Raw genomic sequence first — 19,375 nt, 5'->3', positions numbered from 1 at the left:
ACTCCATGCTCCCAATGCAGGGGGCCGGGGTTCAATCCCTGGTCAGGGAATTAGATCCCACACGCCGCAACTAAAAGGATCCCACATGACACAACGAAGATCCCACACACGGCAATGAAGATCCCACGTGCCGCAACTAAGACCAGGCACAGCCAAATAAATAAATAAATATTTTTAAAACTAACTAAATAAAAATGGTTATGATGGTAAATTTTGTTATGCGTATTTTACCACAATAAAAAAATAATAATGGACAGCTAGTGAAAAGGAACAGGATGATGGAGAAACATGGAAAATGCTCAAAGTAAAAAAGGCAAAACAGAGTCGATGTGTGAGGGAAAAAAACACAACTGAGTACTATGGGGTGTAAGAGATTATGAGTGGAATTGTAAGAGAAATTTATAATTTCCTTGGCAAATGGTTTAAATTTAACCTAGAAGTTTAAAATCTCAAAGGCTTTACACCATAGTATAGTAAGATAATAACAAGCTTTCATTCATGTGTATGTTGTAAAATCACATTTTAAAGACATTTAAAATTCCTAAAACAGAAGATGTGCCTTAGGGATATGGATATAGTTCATCATTCTCTATGACTTAGGAATTCCCAGCTTTTTTTTTTCTGCTTGAACTTAATTACTGTTTATTAGAGCACTGTCCTTATCTACAAGGGGCTACTTTATTCTACTTTGAGATTTAACGGAATGAGATGAGTGAATAAATCTCATGAACGGGAGAGAAAGATCAAAGATGTGAGTAAGGAGAGGGGAAGGGAGAAAGAAAAAGAGGGACAGAACGACATGGGCCCAGGGTGGGGAGGCGAGAGCCAGGCAAAGTCAGTGCAGCAGGCAGCTGGGAGAGGTGAATGGTGAGCTACGGGGGTGTGGAGGGAGGGCAGCTGAATGGGAAGGCAGCCCATAGGACACAAGAGCCCCAATCCTCACATAAATCTAGCACTGCTGCTAAAAGAAGAGGGTGGGAATGTCAGGGCTCTGGCATGAACAGAAGCAGACGTGGAAGTAGATGGCAGGCTGCTAGGGCACCTGATGGGCATGTCTACACATATGCCTACTTCCCAGCTCTGTCTGCTGAGAAGGCCTGGAAGCAGTGGCATCGCAGGGGCACTGAGCACCCCAGTGCCCAGATCCTGGTTTCTAATACCATTCTCCACTATAAGGAACTGGGGGTCCCTGGAAAAATAGCTGATGATGGAGCTGAAAGAGGGGATGGACAGGAAGAGCCAGGAAAATCCCATCATGCCAAAAGTAAGCAAGTGCTCAAGAATGATATGATGTGACCAAATGACAAAGGAGTCAGCTGGGAGGAACTCCCAATGGGCAAAATAAATCATGCCAGTAAAGGATTATAAACCATGGAACAGAGAACAGAGGACACCTCCATAAGTCCACTCTGATATGAACAAGTTCCTTACAGTAGAAGGCCAGCTAGAAAATGTGCAAGGAATGACAGAATTAGAAAATCATCATCTGGCAACTACCAGAAACCTGACTGATTCAGGTGAGACTCCTGGGAGGATGCAAGAACTAGCGGGTGAGAGTTGTAGGGGTAACAGGGTATTCAGTCTCCACGTGTCTCTCATGAAAGATTGAGCACAAAGGAAAAGAGAGAATCCTGAAGCCTCCACCCCGAACTTGATCAAGGTCGGGTCAAGGTTGACATCAAGGTAGTAAGACATGGAATAAGACATCACATGTTCTATCGATGTCATGTGCCCTGGGGAGAACAAGCATCACCTCGGTGGGGACCTGCCACACAAAAGTGCATGGCCTGGATCATCATCAGGAAACAGCAGACAACCCCACACCGAAGGAGACACTACACACCACTGGCCTTAAAAATGCCCACATGGCCATGAGACACAAAGACAGATGCAGGAGCTGATCTAGATTATAAGAACACGAGGCTGGGGCTTCCCTGGTGGCGCAGTGGTTGAGAGTCCGCCTGCCGATGCAGGGGACACGGGTTCGTGCCCCGGTCCGGGAAGATCCCACATGCCGCGGAGCGGCTGGGCCCGTGAGCCATGGCAGCTGAGCCTGTGCCCCGCAACGGGAGAGGCCACAACAGGGAGAGGCCCGTGTACCACAAAAAAAAAAAAAGAACACGAGGCTGTAGTCTCTTTCACTATAAAGGACATTTTGGGAACAACTGGCAAAATGTGAATAATATCCTTAGATTAGATAATAGATTAATACAATAATAGATATATTAATATATAACATATATGATATAACCTAGCATAATAGATACTGTAATAAATTAGACAATGTCAATTTCCTGATTTTGAACTGGACAGCAGTTATGTAAGAGAATTCTCTGGTTTGGGGATACAAACACTGAAGTATTTCAGGATGAAAAGGCCCATGTCTGAAACTTACTTCAAAATGGTTCAAAGGGAAAATTAATTGTGTATACATATCCATGTATACATTCACATGCAAATGAGAGAGAAGGAGAGAGGGAAGGGGAGAGAAGGAGAGGGAGAGAGGGAGAAGGATAAAACAGTGTAGTAAAACAGCAACACTGGGGAATCTGAGTGAAGATTCGAAAGAACTCTCTGTCAAATTACACCCAAATTAGGTCAAAATAAACATTTAAAAAATTAAACAAGAAACCCCCACATGAGCTGCACATTTGCTTCCTCAGCAGAGTGGGAAAAGAGAGTCACAGCAGGGGCCTACCACAGCAAACTCATCTCTGTCCAGGTGCCCGTCCTTGTCGATGTCACTGAGGTCCCAGACCTGCAAGGGAAGAGAGCAGCAAGGCTTAGCGGGGGTGGGGGGTACCAAGGGTTACTGCTGGGAGGAAGGGCCTGTGTGGCAGCACGCATGCCCACCAGAACTCAGATTTTGACTGCACACCAGGGTTAAGACAAGGCAATCAAAATGCATTTAAGAACCAGTCTGTAGGTTCTCTGAAAAACCATCATCCAATGAAGTACTGTCAATTCCAAGATCCTTTCCACCATATTAACATTCATTTTCTCTAACAAATGATCATGATTGTAATCACATCCACCCTGATTTTTAGATTCTTTGGTTTTGGTGCAGGTGTTGCTCTGAACACAAGCCCGCCTTCCCGCCCCCACTGGCTGACACACACACACACACACACACACACAGACACACACACATCTAGCCCCTGCCCCCATTCACGGCAGGGCCACGGGAATGCATTTGAGTAGGTCTGTGGGATCTTGTCTCCTCTCCCCTATCAGTGGATGGTGAGAAAGATCCCACAAAATATGCCAGGCTGACCTAGCATCCTGAAAGACAAGGCAGGCATGGATCAAAGGCTGTGTGCTGGGTTTTCTAAAGTACAACCAAGGCACTAGCTTCCTGACCCAAGTCAGCCCTCCAGGACCAGAAGCCTGTCTGACTTGGACAGTGCTGCACATGGCACCAGTGCCCAGAGCCAGGCAGAAGCCCAGGGTCCATCTGTGATGCTACATATGCTGGTACCCGCGCCCCCAATCAATCACTAGGATCTTCAGCCCAGGGATGTTTCTCACATGTGGACCCTCCTCTTCACCCCCTGCTGCTGTGTCCTTGGCTTGGGCCTCTCCAACACTCCACAGAGGCCAGAGCTTCCAGCTGGCCTCCTGCCTCTAGCCCTATACCCAGGGTAACCACAGGACCTGCTCTAGAATGCACTCTCACCCCACCTCACCCTGCTGACGGCATCAAGTCCCTGTGCACATGGAGACCACTGTGCCCTTAGCTGGTCCCTCAACCCCAGCCCAGTCTCCTGGGACTCCACCTTGATCTCTAGGGACTTCAAATTGTTCGCAGTCCCCTCAAGCACATGGATGCCCTTTTAAAGGTGTCTGGCACTCGGCTGAGTGTTTTATGTCTTTGGTCTCAATTTAAGAAGCAGAATCTCAGAAGAGTAATGTTCCCAAAAATACGGCACATACAGGCCTTCCTGACTCCACAGTCCTCCCTTGCCACAGCACCACTGATATTCGGGGCCAGATCATCTCTGTGGTGGGACATCCTGTGCATTATAGGATACTGAGAAGCAACCATGACCTCAACCTACCTGATATCAGTTAACACCCAACCCAGGTGGGACAACCAAAAATGTCTCCAGGTACTGCTCAACATGCCCCGGGGGTAGAACCGCCTGGTGAGAATATCAGCCGTACTCAGCGTGCCAGGCTGCCTCTGCTCATGCTGTCTTGTGCCCGGCCTTCTCAACCCGTCATCTGCCACCTGTTCCTTCCCTCTAAAGGCTATAACCCAGGGGCACCTACTCTAGGCAGCCTTCCCTGCCTGCCCTGTACCCTCTGCTCTGGCGGATCAGGAACCTCCCCCTCTACCACTGTCCCCAGCAAGCAGAACTGTGATTATCAGGGAGGCAGTGGTTGGGGGGGGGGGCGGGGAGCACCAGGGAAGAGTGCAGGCTCTGGGGACCACCAGGACCTCATTCCCTTCTGCATGCAACCCTGAGCGACTAACCAGCCACTCTGAAGGACCCCCATTTCCTCACATGGAAAATGGAAGTGACACCATTCATAACAAAGTAGTTGCAAGTACTTGGTGACTTCATTCCTGCAAAGCGCTAGAATAGGATCTAGCACATACTAAGCCCTCAATAAATACCAAGATCTTAACTATTACTTACTTATTTGATCTCCTGGACTGTATTTAATTTCATCCCCATTTTCCCAGTGCTCAGTACAAAGATGGCCCAGAGCAGACTCCGAAAAATGCTTCTGAATGACTAAATGGATGCATAATGCGTGGGTGCAGGGATGCACAGGTGAATAAGTGTGTGCACAGATGCAAGGATGGATGCCTGAGTGCATTGATGCATACCACAGATGGATGGGTGCATGGACACAGATGCATGCATGGGTGTGAATGCACGCATGCATGGATGGGTGCGTGAATGTGGATGCATGCATGGATGGATGGGTGCATGGACATGGATGCATGCATACGGATGCATGCATGCATGCATGAACGGGTGCACGTGTGGGTTGATGCTTGGAGGGAGGGAGAGACCGAGAGAGGAGTAGATGAGAAGTGACCCCTGTGGACAAGAGCTGGAGCCAAGGCAGAAGATCTGCAGAACTCACCCTTCCTAGCCGTAGCTCCCTTTCTAAAAAAGCACACTCCACCTCTGTTGATCTCTTTGTCTTGTTCAGGATTTGGCTCTACAACATTATTACACCCAACTTTCAGGTATTTTGAAGAACTGTCACACTGTGCAGGAGCAGATCACCCCATCCTGCCTCATAAAGACCACTGGTGATCAGCGTGGGTCCCCATCATAGGCCTCCGTCTACACCACACCACAGCCAAAAAGAAGACAAAGGGATCTGTGAGGTCCCCTTTCTTAGTGGCCTCATTTCAAAACAAAGTCCTATCTGGATCCTATCAAATGGGCCAGTATCTGCAAAAGTGATATTCAAACAGGAAAATTATTAGGTGAATCCAAGTGGGTAGGAATTTGCACCCTTCCCCATGGTTCTACCAAATGTCATGAGCCAGACCCACCGGCGTGGCCTGGGGCAGCAGGGACCATGCTCCACCCTCCTGCTCTAGGTCTGCACTTGCCACACCAGCAATTCCATCCAGAGAGATGACAACATCCATCCCCTCTCGACCCAGAGCGGGAAACTCAGCACAGAGGTAGCCGTGCAGAACTGGGCTTTGTGCACAGAGCAAACATGAGGGGCCGTAACGCAAACCCATTAGAAGGAAAACAGTCTGGTTTAGAAACCTGTATCTAAAAAACTTGTATTTAATAGGAAGAAAACTGAGGCTTTTTTTTTTGTTAATAAAAATGGGGGGAATGCATAAAATTTTATCTAAACTTGCAGCAGAATTGAAAGTACCTTTACCTTAGGTTCATAGGCAGGAAAAAACAAAAGTTAAAAATAGAAAAGAAATACAGACATATATGCCCATACTCTTCCCCTAGAAGCACAATGCAGAGGGGGAAGTCACAGTCTGGGTTTGAGTCCCAGCTCTGCCTGCCCCGAGCCCTGGGTAGTGAGTGCACTTCTCAGACTGCTCCCCATGTGTGCTGGGGAGCCTCTGTGAGCTGCACCCTGTGAGGCCCCAAGCCAGCCCAACTGCAGCAATTGCTCCACCCATGTTGGCTCTTATGAAACCCAACACTGCATGGCTGTGCAGCAAGGCCTCGAAGTGTCCGTGGGGGGTGAGCATGGGGTTGACTGGATTCAGCAGCAGTGCCCAGTGTGAGAGAACCACTTACCCTACCCAGGACATCAAGAGGCAGCTTTGAGTTCATGAGGACTGGCTTGACTTTGTCTCCAGAAAGCAAACCACTGATGGGTAAGAGGCTTTCAAAAATTCCATCAAATTTTGCCTTTTCTTCTACCTAGTTGGAAAGAAACAGCCTGAGTGAAAAAGTGTGAGAGTCCAAAATGAGCCCTGGCCTGAAGCTGATTGAAAATGGGCAAGGACACAGCGCTGGGCTCACCTAAGAGTACAGGACTGTCCTACTGCACTTCCAGAGTGAACTCTAGCCAGAAGGATACAGCCCTCTGGTGACTATGGATCTGGTGGCCAAGATCAACAGGGGAGAGAGGAGCTGGGCTTCACTCTCTGCCACAGGGGATGCCTGGGAGACCAAGGTCATTCCTACCTACCTCCTAGCTCACTAGGATGAGAAAGATGAAAGAACGAAGAACTAAATCTGGATATCAATCCATAGAACTTAAACAACTGAAGAACCAAATATAAAAATAAACCAAAGGTGTAAGCAACTAATTATCAAAATCAACTTTAAGCATAAGAAGTCCTCTGTGTCTGACAATAATAAATAAATAAATAATAAAGCTCCTCAGGAACAGAGTGAAGGGCTGGGCAGGGTTTGCAATGCAGAATAGCAGACTCTACCATTCTAAAATACAAAATGCGGGCAGCATGTAAAGGGAGCTGTCAGTGAGGAGGGTCTGGGCAGGGGCCTCCAGTCCGCCCTCCTATGGAAATAAAGCCTGTGGCAAGGGGAAGTGAGGATATGGCAAACCTCTCACCACTCTGACCACAAGCTGGAGCCACTGGGAGCCCTAGGAAAATACTCTCGACAAGTGTCCGTCAATGGAACAATGGATAAACAAAATGGTCCATCCATACAATGGAACATTATTCAGCCATTAAAAGGAATAAAACACTGATGCACACTACAATATGGATGAACCATAAAAACATTACACAGAATGAAATAAGTCAGTTACAAAAAGATAAATGTTCTATGACTCCACTTACATGAGGTCCCTAAAGTACTCAGATTAATAGACAGAAAGTAGCATGGTGGGTGCCAAGGGTTGGGGGAGGGGGAATGGAAAGTTAGTGTTTAATGGGGACAGAGTTTTATTCTGCAAGACGAAAACGTTCTAGAGATGGACAGTGGTGATGGTTACACAACAACGTGAATGTGTCTAACACTACTGAACTATACACTTAAAAAGATGGACCTCTAGGACAACTTCAAACATACTAACATTCACATCATAAGGGTCCCAGAAGGAGAAGAGAGAGAGAAAGGGACAGTGAGCTTATTTCAAGAAATAGCTGAAAATTTCCATAACCTGGGGAAGAAAACAGATATCCAGGTCCAGGAAGCACAGAAAGTTCCAAATAAGATGAATCCAAAGAGGTCCACACCAAGGCATCATAATTAAAATGGCAAAAATTAAAGATAAAGAGAGAATCTTAAAAGCAACAACATAAAAGCAAGTAGTTACATACAAGCAAAGTCCCATAAAACTCTGCTGACTTTTCAGCAGAAATTTTACAGGCCAGAAGGAACAGGCACAATATATTCAAAGTGCTGAAAGAAAACACTTACAACCGAGAATACTCTCTACCCAGCAAGATTATCATTCAGATTTGAAGGATAAATAAAGAGTTTTACAGACAAGCAAAAGTAAGAGTTCAGCACCACTAAACAAGCCTTTTGAGAAATGCTAGAGATTTCTCTAAGTGGAAAAGAAAAGGCCACAACTAGAAACAAGAAAATTATGAAAGGAAAAAAATCTCTGGTAAAGGCAAACATACAGTAAAGGTAGGGATCAACCACTTATAAAGCTAGTAGGAAGGTTAAAAGACCAGCAGTAAAATCATCTATTTCTACAGTAAGTAGTTAAGAAAAACACAAAATACGAAGATGCAAAATATGATGTCAAAAACAAAATGTGGTGAGGGGAAGTAAAAATGTACAATTGTTAGAATGCGTTCTAAATCTAAGAGAGCATCAACTTAAAATACTCACCTATGCATACGTTGTTATACATGAACCTCACGGTAACCACAAACCAAAAACCTATAATGGATCTACATAGACACAAAAGAGAAAAGCATCCAAACATAACACTAAAGAAAGTCACCAAATCACAAGGGAAAAGAGAAGAAAAAAGGAACTCAGACTTCCCTGGTGGCGCAGTGGTTAAGGATTCGACTGCCAATGCAGGAGACATGGGTTTGAGCCCTGGTCCGGGAAAGATCCCACCCCACGGAGCAACTAAGCCCGTGCGCCACAACTACTGAGCCTGCACTCTAGAGCCCATGAGCCACAACTACTGAGCCCGTGTGCCACAACTACTGAAGCCCACGTGCCTAAAGCCCGTGCTCCACAACAAGAGAAGCCACCATAACGAGAAGCCACCACAATGAGAAGCCCACGCACCACAACGAAGAGTAGCCCCCGCTCGCCGCAACTAGAGAAAGCCCACGTGCAGCAAGGAAGACCCAATGCAGCCAAAAATGAATAAATAAATTTAATTTAAAAAAATGGGAATAACACCACCAAGAATTAGAAAAGCATGCATTTAAAAAAAAGAAAAAAAGGAACAGCAACAATAAAACTACCAAAACGAACTGAAAACAATGAACAAAATGGCAATAAGTACATACCTATCAATGACTACTTTAAATGTAAATGGACTAAATGCTCCAATCAAAAAACATGGAGTGGCTGGATGGATAAAAAACAAGACCCATCTATATGCTGTCTTTAAGAGACTTTAGATCTAAAGACACACACAGACTGAAAGTGAGGGGTTGGAAAAAGATATTCCACACAAATGGAAATGAAAAGAAAGCTGGGGTAGCAATATTTACATCAGACAAAATAACTGTAAAACAAAGACTGTAACAAAAGACAAAGAAGGGCATTACATAATGATAAGGGGTCAATCCAACAAGAAGATATAACAATTGTAAACAGATATGCACCCAACATAGAAGCACCAAAATACCTAAAGCAAATATTAACATAAAGGGAAAAATTGACAGTAATACAATAATAATTGGGAATTTTAACACCCCACTTACATCAATAGATCATCTAAACAGAAAATCAATAAGGAAAGAATGGTCTTAAGTGATACATTAGATCAGATGCAATTATTAGATATATATAGAACATTCCATCCCAAAACAGCAAAATACACATTCAAGTGCACATCGGACATTCTCCAGGACAGATCACACACTACAGCACAAAGCAAGTCTCAATAAATTTAAGACTAGAATCATATCAGTCTTTCTGACCACAACAGTATGAGACTAGAAATCAACTACAGGAAAAAAACTGCAAAAAACACAAACACATGCATTCTAAACAATATGTTACTAAACAACCAATGGGTCACTGAAGACATCAAAGAGAAAATCAAAAAATACCTGGAGACAAATGAAAATGGAAACAAAGTGATCCAAATTCTGTGGTATACTATTGTAAATCAACTATATTCCAGTAAAATTTAAATATTTTTTAAAAAATCTATGGTATACAGCAAAAGCAGTTCTAAGAGGGAGTTTATAGTGCTACAAGCCTACCTAAGGAAACAAGAAAAATCTCAAACAATCTAACCTTACAACAAAAGATACTAGAAAAAGAGAAACAAACAAAACCCAAAGTTAGTAGAAGGAAGGAAATAATAAAGATCAAAGCAGTAATAAATGAAAAAGAGACCAAAAAGACAATATAAAAGATCAATGAAAGAGCTGGTTCTTTGAAAAGATAAACAAAATTGATAAGTCTTTAGCCAGACTCATCAAGGAAAAGAAAAAAAAGGGTCTAAATAAATAAAATCAGAAATAAAACAGGAGAAATTATAATTGACACCAAAGAAATACAAAGGATAATAGGGGATTACTATGAACAATTATATGCCAACAAATTGGAAAACTTAGAAGACATGGATAAATTGCTAGAAATGTATACTCTCCCAAGACTGAATTAGGAAGAAATAGAAAATGTGAACAGACTGATTACCAGTAATGAAACTGAATTAGTAATTTTAAAAACTCCCAACAAAGTCCAGGAACCAGACAAATTCTACAAAACATTTAAAGAAGAGTTAACACCTATCCTTCTCAAACTACTGCAAAACATTTAAGAGGCAGGAAAGCTTCCAAACTCATTCTACAAGGTCAGCATCACCCTGATACCAAAACCAGACAAAGAAAATTACAGGCTAATATCACTGATGAATATAGATGCAAAAATCCTCAATAAAATATTAGCAAACCAAATTCAACAATACATTAAAAGGATCATACAAGTGGAATTTATTCCAGGGATGCAAGGATGGTTCAATATCAATAGCACAACATTAACAAATTGAAGAATAAAAATCATATGATCGTCTCAATAGATGCAGTAAAAGCTTTTGACAAAATTCAACATCCATTTGAGATAAAAACTCTCCAGAAAGTGGGTAGAGAAGGAACATAATTCAACATAATAATGGCCATATATGATAAGCCCACAGCAAACATTATACTCAATGGTGAAAGGCTGAAAGCATTTCCTCTAAGATCAGGAACAAGACAAGGATGCCCCCACTCTTGCTACTTTTCTTCAATATAGTATTGGAAGTCCTAGATGCAGCAATCAGACAAGAAATAAAAGGAATCCAAATTGGAAAGGAAGAAGTAAAACTGTCCCTGTTTGCAGATGACATGATACTATACATAGAAAATCCTCAAGACACCACCAAAAAAATACTAGAGCTCATCAATGAATTTGTTGCAGGATGCAACATATACAGAATTCTGTTGCATTTCTGTACACTAACAACGAACTATCAGAAAGAGAAATTAAAGAAACAATCCCATTTACAGTTGCATCAAAAACTATAAAATATTGGGCTTCCCTGGTGGCGCAGTGGTTGGGAGTCCGCCTGCCGATGCAGGGGACGCGGGTTCATGCCCCGGTCCGAGAGGATCCCACATGCCACGGAGCGGCTGGGCCCGTGAGCCATGGCTGCTGAGCCTGCGCGTCCGGAGCCTGTGCTCCGCAGCGGGGGAGGCCACAGCAGTGAAAGGCCCGCGTACCACAAAAAAAAAAAAAAAAAAAACTATAAAATATCTAAGAATAAATCTAACTAAGGAGGTAAAAGATCTATACTCAGAAAACTGCAAGACACTGATGAAAGAAACTGAAGACAACACAAACTGATGGAAAGGTATATCGTGCTCATGGATTGGAAGAATTAATATTGTTAAAATGACCATACTACCCAAGGCAATCTACAGATTCAATGCAATCCCTATCAAAATACCAATGACATTTTTCAAAGAATGAGAACAAATAATTTTAAAATTTGTATTAAATACAAAGGACTCCAAATAGACAAAACAATCTTGAGAAAGAACAGAGCTGGAGGTATCAAGCTCCCTAACTGATGTTACAGAACTACAGTAATCAAAACAGTATAGTACTGACACAAAAAACAGACACAAAGATCAATGGAACAGAACAGAGAGCCCAGAAATAAACCTATGCACTTATGGTGAGTTAATCTAAGACAAAGGAGACAAAAATAGACAATGGAGAAACGACAATGTCTTCAATAAGTGGTACTGGGAAAACTGGACAGCTACATGTGAAAGAATGAAATTAGAACATTTTCTTACACCACATACAAAAATAAGCTCAAAATGGATTAAAGACCTAAATGTAAGACCAGAAACCAGAAAACTCCTAGAAGAAAACACAGGCAGAGCACTCTTTGACATAAATCATACCAATATTTTTTTTGGATCTGTCTCCTAAAGCAAAGGAAACAAAAGCAAAAATAAAGAAATGGGACCTAATTAAACGTAAAAGTTTTTGCACGGCAAAGAAAACCACCAACAAAATGAAAAGGCAGCCTACTGAGTGGGAGAAAAGATTTACAAATGATTTATCTGATATGGGGTTAATATCTAAAAATATACAAAGAACTCATTCAACTCAATATCAAAAAACAACCTGATTAAAAAATGGGCAGAGGATCTGAACAGACATGTTTCCAAGGAAGACATACAGGGCTTCCCTGGTGGCACAGTGGTTAAGAATCCGCCTGCCAATGCGGGAGACACAGGTTCGATCCCTGGCCGGGAAGATCCCACATGCTGCGGAGCAACTAAGCCCGTGCGCCACAACTACTGAGGCTGCACTCTAGAGCCCATGCTCTGCAACAAGTGAAGCCACAACAATGAGAAGCCCGCACACCGTAACAAAGAGTAGCCCCTGCCTGCCTCACCTAGAGAAAGCCCATGTGCAGCAACGAAGACCCAACACAGCCAAAAATAAAAATAAATAATTTTTTTAAAAAAAAGATAGTGAACTCTGTGTTATGTGTATTTTACCACAGTTTAAAAAAAAAGAGAAAAAACAAATCAGAGCACAAGCAGACACTGCGTACTCGAGTCACCATAAGGACTGAGAATCCCAACTCCCTGCATCCGCCTGGAGTATGGAACTCTCCCTGGATCTGTCAGACTCGCTGGCTCAGGCTTCAGGAAGCCCAGGAACTTCCACCACAGAAAAGAACATTAACACTTGTCACCGTTTCTCTGAATGGACTGCAAAGCTCTCTGCCCCACCACGGTGCCATTCCTGCCCCAACTCCCCTCTTCAAGGCCTCACAGGCTCCTCAGCCGCCAGCTCTTCTCTTGAGGCCTCAACACAGTTCCTGCCAGAAAGGGGCCGAAACGGTTCAAGGAATAATAAGATCCCTTTGGCACCATTTTCACAACAAAGCAGCTGCTTTTCAAAGTAGGCGCCGTGCAATTGGACTACAGAGAAAGAAATCCTTCGCCACTGCAGCAACATGCTTGACTGCTCACAAAGGCAACTTCCTGACCCCTCAGTCACCTGAGGCCTCTTCCTGCCCTGTCCCTGCACCCGACCTCTCCATATAAACCCTTTCAAGGAGGGAACACACCAACCCCATAAAAAGGGACAAAAAAGCACTTGGGGCTGGGGGGTGGGTGAGGGGTGTCTATTTCATAGCAGGACTGCTATTAATGTCAGTATTTAAACCAGATAAAAGTGAGGAAATGTGACAACCCGCTCACAGTGAGTTGGGAGGAGGTCTTATTACTGGGAGACTGTCTCCAAGCCATACACAAGTTGCCTTCTGGAGTAAATTCCGCACTTATTAGGAGACACCACTCGTTTTTCTTTCTAGAAGCAGTAACACAGCTCTACAGCCACAACATCCTGTCTTAAAAAGAACACATTAAGTGTTGAGAGAAGCTTTTCAAAAAGCAATAGGAGCAAAACAGAAAGGAAAGAATTATAACGCATAAACTGGCTGGAAATAACGAAGAAAGCTACGAAGACATCCTGGAAGTCTTCATGCTTTAGAGTTCTCACAATTTCTCCTTCTATCCTGATTAACCAACCCAAGCAGCAAAACCACAGAACATGACCTAGAAATACGAGATTTCAACTGTAAACATTTCAGAGTCCAACATCTGAAACTTAGCTAACTGCCTTAGTAGGCAACACCCAATTATAGGAAAAGGGGATAGATAGCCTTTGCAAAGACTCTAATTTGGAAAAGTATTTTGTCTAACTTCTGTGGCATACTCACTCTGCAACAGAGTGGATGATACAATCGTCCTATGAAATGTTCTGAACGTCATAAATGGCTAAACGACTGCATGTGGAAGACAGCCGAGGGGCGCCTTCCCCGGTCACTTACCCTCACAGCCCAATGGGCCTCTGCAGAAGGCGGCGTGACCATCAAAGGGCTGCTGGTGTCGTGCTGAGGAGAAAGAGGTACATTGCACTGTAGCTGGCACAGAATTCTACTACTGGAGGATGTGTTCACTATAAGGGTACACATTTCAAAGTGCTTTCAAAAAGGAGAAAAACCTCAAAAAGTTAAACACAGGATTACCATATAACTCAGCAATTCTACTCCTAGGTATAGACCTAAAAGAACTGAAAACAGGTGTGCAAACAATTCCTTGTGCATGAATTATTATGTCCACCAACAGATGAATGGATAAACAAAATGGGATAGACCGCACAATGCAATCTTATTCAGCAACGTAAAGGAATGAAGTACTGACACATGCTACAATGTGGATGAACCTTGAAAACGTTATGCTGAGTGAAAGAAGCCAGCTGTATGACTCTATAAAATGTCCAGAACAGGCAAATGCATAGAGACAGAAAGCATATTAGTGGCTGCCAAGGGTTGGGGGAGGGGGAAATAGGGAATGATTATTTAATGGGTGTAGAGTTTTCTTTTGGGGTGACGAAAATATTCTGACCAGTTAGAAGTGATGGTTACCACAATATTGTGAATGCACTAAATGTCACCCAATTGTTCATTTTTAAACAGTTAATTTTAGATTATGTAAATTTCCCTGCAATTAAAAGAAAATTAAAAAGAGGGAGAGAGAAAACATGGAGAGATAGATAAATAGATATTAGAAGAACGTGAACTTGAAGGAGTTTGACACTTACAAACTTAGGCGGCGGCATGTTCAAATTCAGATTGCTCAAGGTAACTTCGTGGCCGCTCTGTGCACAGGCCACTAGTCTCAGTGCAACATAGAAACCCTGCAAATCCAAAAAAGGGGGAGGCGTAAACCCCACCCAGCTGGCAGCGGCAGTGGTAGAGCTGTCTGCAGCAGTGGGCTTTGGGGAAAGAGGGATTTCAGTTTACTTCAACAAGGAAGACCACATGTGAGCAAGTCACTTACACTGTTGAGCAGAACTGGTCTCACCCTGGGAGCACTGTTTAAATGAATATGCTAAAATGGACTTAGCTCATTGCTTTCTGAACACCGTAAAATTTCAAATAAATGTATTTTCAAATAAATGTATTTTCAAAAATAATCTCAACATTTAGGAAATGCTAGACTGTAAAAGTAGCAGACTGCAGTTTAACAGTCTAAAGGATGGTTCAAATATGCGTTGACTTTTAAAAAATGGTTTGAAATAGACACAGTTGTTTGGGAATTGACACTCGCGATTCCCTGGGATGCCCCTGGCCTCACTGAACAGAGCATCTCCCACTCACCCTCCCTACTCCCCAATGGCCTGATGTGGACTTCACTTCCCACATAAGGACAAAGGACCTGAACCAGGCCAGCAGGGGCCTTGGCTCCTCCTCGCCCTCCTCCTAACCCAGAACTGGCCATGCCACGGTCTTAGTGGACTCGTGTGGCATCACCTAGTTTTTTTTAAATTGATCAACAGGCCTAAGAACATGGACTCTTTTTAAAACTGTAAACACAATTATGGTTTTAAAAACTTCTTCAAAGAGATGAGCACTAGAGCAGCTTTTCTCAAGCTGATGTCTACAGAATGCCCGTGTAGAGTGTAGAGAAATGGGGACATTAGTAAGGTTAGAAGAACTGCATTAAGCAAAGTTAACAGGGCTCTCTTACACAAAGATCCTCAGAACCCTTAACACACAGATGTGTACTGTGAATCTCAAGCGAGGGAGGAAAAGCTAACGGTGCTTTCCCGACGGGTCGGATCACGGACAGTGAGACACCAGGAACAACATCCCTTGGAATATAGTTTGGGGAAAGACTGAACTAAATTAAAATATGACCATTTAAAAATCATAAGTACTATAACATTACATTTATAGAACATTCTCAAAATGACAAAATTATGTCAGAGAAGGAAGCAGTGGTTGCCAGGGGTCAGGGTGTGACTACCAATGGGCTGCATGAGGGAGACTCTGGGGTCTGAGAATGTTCTGATCCTGACTGTTGTGATGGTTACGTGAATCTATGCAGGTGATGAAATTACATAGAACTATATACGACAGAAACAAAAACCACAAGAAAGTGCAGGTATCAATAAAACTGGTCAGCTCTGAGTCAGGCTTCTGAGCAGTGTGCTTTGGTGAGAGCTGGGAAATGATACACGGGAACTCACTGAACTATTTTTTGCAACTTCCATGAGAGTGTGAAGTTATTTCAAAATAAAACGTTTTGAAAACATTTCAACTGCTTGTAAGCACACAAAATATTACCAGATACGCTAACCATGAAAGATGGCTCCAAGAGTTCAAAAGACCTTTATTTCAAAATGAAACCTCCCCATTTTAACAGTCTGATGTCCGCACTTATGACCAGTAATACTTGTCAGTGGAGACAACGAGGAAGGAAGTGGAGAGGTGACCCGGCCTGGGGGCTCTGGTCCAGCCCCTCCACTTGCTGTGTATACGGGTATATACCTGTTTGTCCAAGAACCCTTTACCTTCTGGGTCGGCCAAGTCCCATATCTGTGGAAACACAAAAATGCTCGTGAGTGCGACCGGCTGATCATTGACTCTGTTTAATCACAAAACAGGAGCCACCATCTCTACATGTGGGCCTTATGTATACGCCACAGCAGCCACAGATTCAGAACAGGTGAATAGCTTTCACCCCTCCCTCCCCCCAGGGGCACACAGCGGTCAGTGGCAGAGCCCAGAGAACACCCAGGTACACCTGGCTCCAAGGCCAACATAAATCCATAGCTATCAAGATCCCAAGAGCACTCAGGCCTCTTGTCTGCTATGCAAGCAAAGGGTGGCAGTAGCCATCAGAGCACTTGGATCTACCAATTACAGACCCGAGAGGCTCACAATGGCCGGCTCACTTCCAAGGGAAGTACAGACCGCATGAAGAGGGGTCTGCACAGGCCGGCCTTCACCTGCCGGGAGAGCCCTGAGGGCGGCCACAGAAATCGCTATCATTCATCACATACCTTCCCAAGGATAATGTCTGAGAGCCCAGACTTCTTTAGAAAAAGTGCAGCTTCACTCGCCCCAACTCGCCCTGTGTATGCTGGGTCTACCTGGAATTGGGGAGCAACACTTGAGACAAGGCTTCAGCAACAGAGCAGCAGGTAAAAGCATTACCCATGACACTGGCTGCTAGCTGATAATTTGGAAACAGAAAGGGATGAAAGTCCTTACTGGGCTGCAATTCACAGCTGTGGTTTCTGAGTCACTCACTCTAATTTCAATCCAAAAAGACACTAGTGAAAACTTACCTGCTTGTAATAAGATTCATATAATGGATTTCCAGTGGGAATCTGTAAACAAAACCACAGATATTGGTCAAAGGTGGACACAAAACCCTTCTAAAAAAAAGTGTCCCTCAATTCTGTTATCACCAAAATACACAATAATGAAAATCAAAATTTATGCACTTTAAACGTCCTCTATACGTGGACTGTAGTTTATTTTCAGAGATAACACACTTACTCGATTTAGAAAAAGGAAATGTTAACGCTCTTAAATAATCCCGATTCCAACACAAACAACACAGTCGTTCAGGAAGGGGCAGCAGACCAGAGTCGTTTTCTATTCACTGACCGATGGGATTTCGGTGTGTCCAGGAGCTCAGAGGGAAAAGACACCCTTATCCTTTGAGATCGTTCTCTGGCTCCGGAACCAGAACAGGAGTTTCTGCACATCATCATGAATCACCAGTCACAGAAGCTTCAGACTGGTTTCCCTGCTCCAGGTCTCATCCCCACCCATCTCGTCCTCCACCAGCCGCCCACCCAAGGGCTGCGCAAAAACCACTGACCAGCCCCAGCCGCCAGGAGAGAGCTGGCCAGTGACTGCTCCCACAATGACAGGCAGGAAGTTCAAAACCCTCAGCTTGGCACCGAAGACACTCCATGTTCCAGACATTCCAGATTCCCCAAGATGTCGCTGTTCAGAGAAGGTAACCACCCAGTCTAGGATCAAGCGGCAAATTGAGGCCACGCCTGGATTCAGCCTGGTTGGCGGCCAAACCCTCACATATCCCACCGTGTCACACGGTCTCTCTTCCCAACCTCAGCAAGCCGCCCGGCAGTGGGGAGGAGGGGATCTGCAGGAGTATGCCAGCAGGGGTAGGAATTCAGCAGCCACTAAGATGTTAGCTGTAAAGGCTTACACGTGTTGGTCTTTTACCTCATGAAGGGAAAAAAGCAGGACATGGCTAACTTGCCATTGATTTAGTGAGCAAGAAAAGTGAAGAAGACACCATTATGCTTAATCTTATGGAAGAACTGGTGTGCAAACAGGTAAAGAGAAGAATGCCAGGAAAAATGAGTACCAGATGAGAGGCGGGATGACAGTGTTTATTTTAAAAGTCTCTGAATGCTGTTGTGCAACTTTTCATAATGAATAAAACTGGGGGGAGGCGGGTTCCCTTCAGTTACAATCACTGATTTGAACCAGCCCAACACTTGCATTCCGCTGTGCTGTAAAAAGTCATTTCAGGTTAAAAATAATGCCCAGATTACGGTCAGCTCCTCTGGAGGATGCCAACACCTGCAAACGCAGAAAGAAGCGAAAGTACAAGAACACCAGCAAGAGAGAAGGAAAACAGAAGGAAAAGAGCAAAAAGATCTGAAAGGCAGCAGAGGAAAGTCAAAAAAACAGAAAAACGGGAAAAGAAAGAGGGAAATCCTGAAAAGGCAGAAAAAGCTAAAAAGCTAGGCAGAACAATGTGAAAAAGCAAGAAAGGAGGGTAAAGGCCAATGGCTTGAGAAACAAAAGGCAACAACACCAATAAGAAGAAATGAGAGCTAAGTGGGGAATTCCCTGGTAGTCCGGTTGTTAGGACTCTGCGCTTTCACTGCCGTACTAAGATCCTGCAAGCCGCATGGCGCAGCCAAAAAAAAAAAAGAGCTAAATGTACAGCTACAGCAGCTCCCTGGAGGGAGGATTCCTCCTGCCCTGGGCCCTTGTGTATACCGTCCTGGGGGAGGCTGTCGCCTTTAGCTTCTTATGCCTTAGATGGCAATGTCCACCATCACACTCTGTTTGATCTCCAGGGTTTAAAACCCCACATGAACTCATACAACTCAATAGTAAAAAAACAAACAACCCAATTAAAAAATAGGCAGAGCATCTGAATAGACATTTTTCCAAAGAAGACATACAGATGGCCAACAGGTATGTGAAAAGATGCTCAACATCACTAATCATCAGGGAAATGCAAATCAAAACTACACTATCTCACCTCACACCTGTCAGAATGGCTAGCATCAAGAAGATAAGAAATAACAAAGTGTTGGAGAGGGCGTGGAGAAAAGGGAACCCTTGCACACTGTTGGTGGAAATGCAAATGGGTACAGCT

General features: G+C 43.8%; 1 protein-coding gene across 22 annotated transcripts in view; it reads right to left on the bottom strand.

Annotated features, from left to right (window-relative positions):
- EPS15L1 (epidermal growth factor receptor pathway substrate 15 like 1) overlaps window positions 1-19,375 on the bottom strand; it is a 101,442-nt gene that overhangs the window by 61,330 nt on the left and 20,737 nt on the right. For 15 of the 22 annotated variants that reach the window (XR_004349036.1, XM_032625255.1, XM_032625256.1 and 12 more), the window contains exons 2-8: window positions 17,289-17,330; window positions 17,001-17,090; window positions 16,486-16,533; window positions 14,754-14,849; window positions 13,981-14,043; window positions 6,246-6,371; window positions 2,699-2,758 (exon numbers count right to left, since the gene is read on the bottom strand). Coding sequence is in view for 21 of the 22 variants with exons in the window: in XM_032625255.1 (XP_032481146.1) it covers window positions 2,699-2,758; window positions 6,246-6,371; window positions 13,981-14,043; window positions 14,754-14,849; window positions 16,486-16,533; window positions 17,001-17,090; window positions 17,289-17,330 (525 nt within the window). In the remaining variant the exon portion in view is untranslated. The remainder of the gene's footprint in view (window positions 1-2,698; window positions 2,759-6,245; window positions 6,372-13,980; window positions 14,044-14,753; window positions 14,850-16,485; window positions 16,534-17,000; window positions 17,091-17,288; window positions 17,331-19,375) is intronic. The other 7 variants (XM_032625259.1, XM_032625274.1, XM_032625276.1 and 4 more) reach the window with 4 other exon arrangements.

The sequence above is a fragment of the Phocoena sinus genome, chromosome 3 (genome assembly GCF_008692025.1).
Source record: "Phocoena sinus isolate mPhoSin1 chromosome 3, mPhoSin1.pri, whole genome shotgun sequence".
Taxonomy (NCBI): domain Eukaryota; kingdom Metazoa; phylum Chordata; class Mammalia; order Artiodactyla; family Phocoenidae; genus Phocoena; species Phocoena sinus.
The sequence above is the reverse complement of the archived record's forward strand: the minus strand, read 5'-3'. Positions and strand labels throughout refer to the sequence as shown.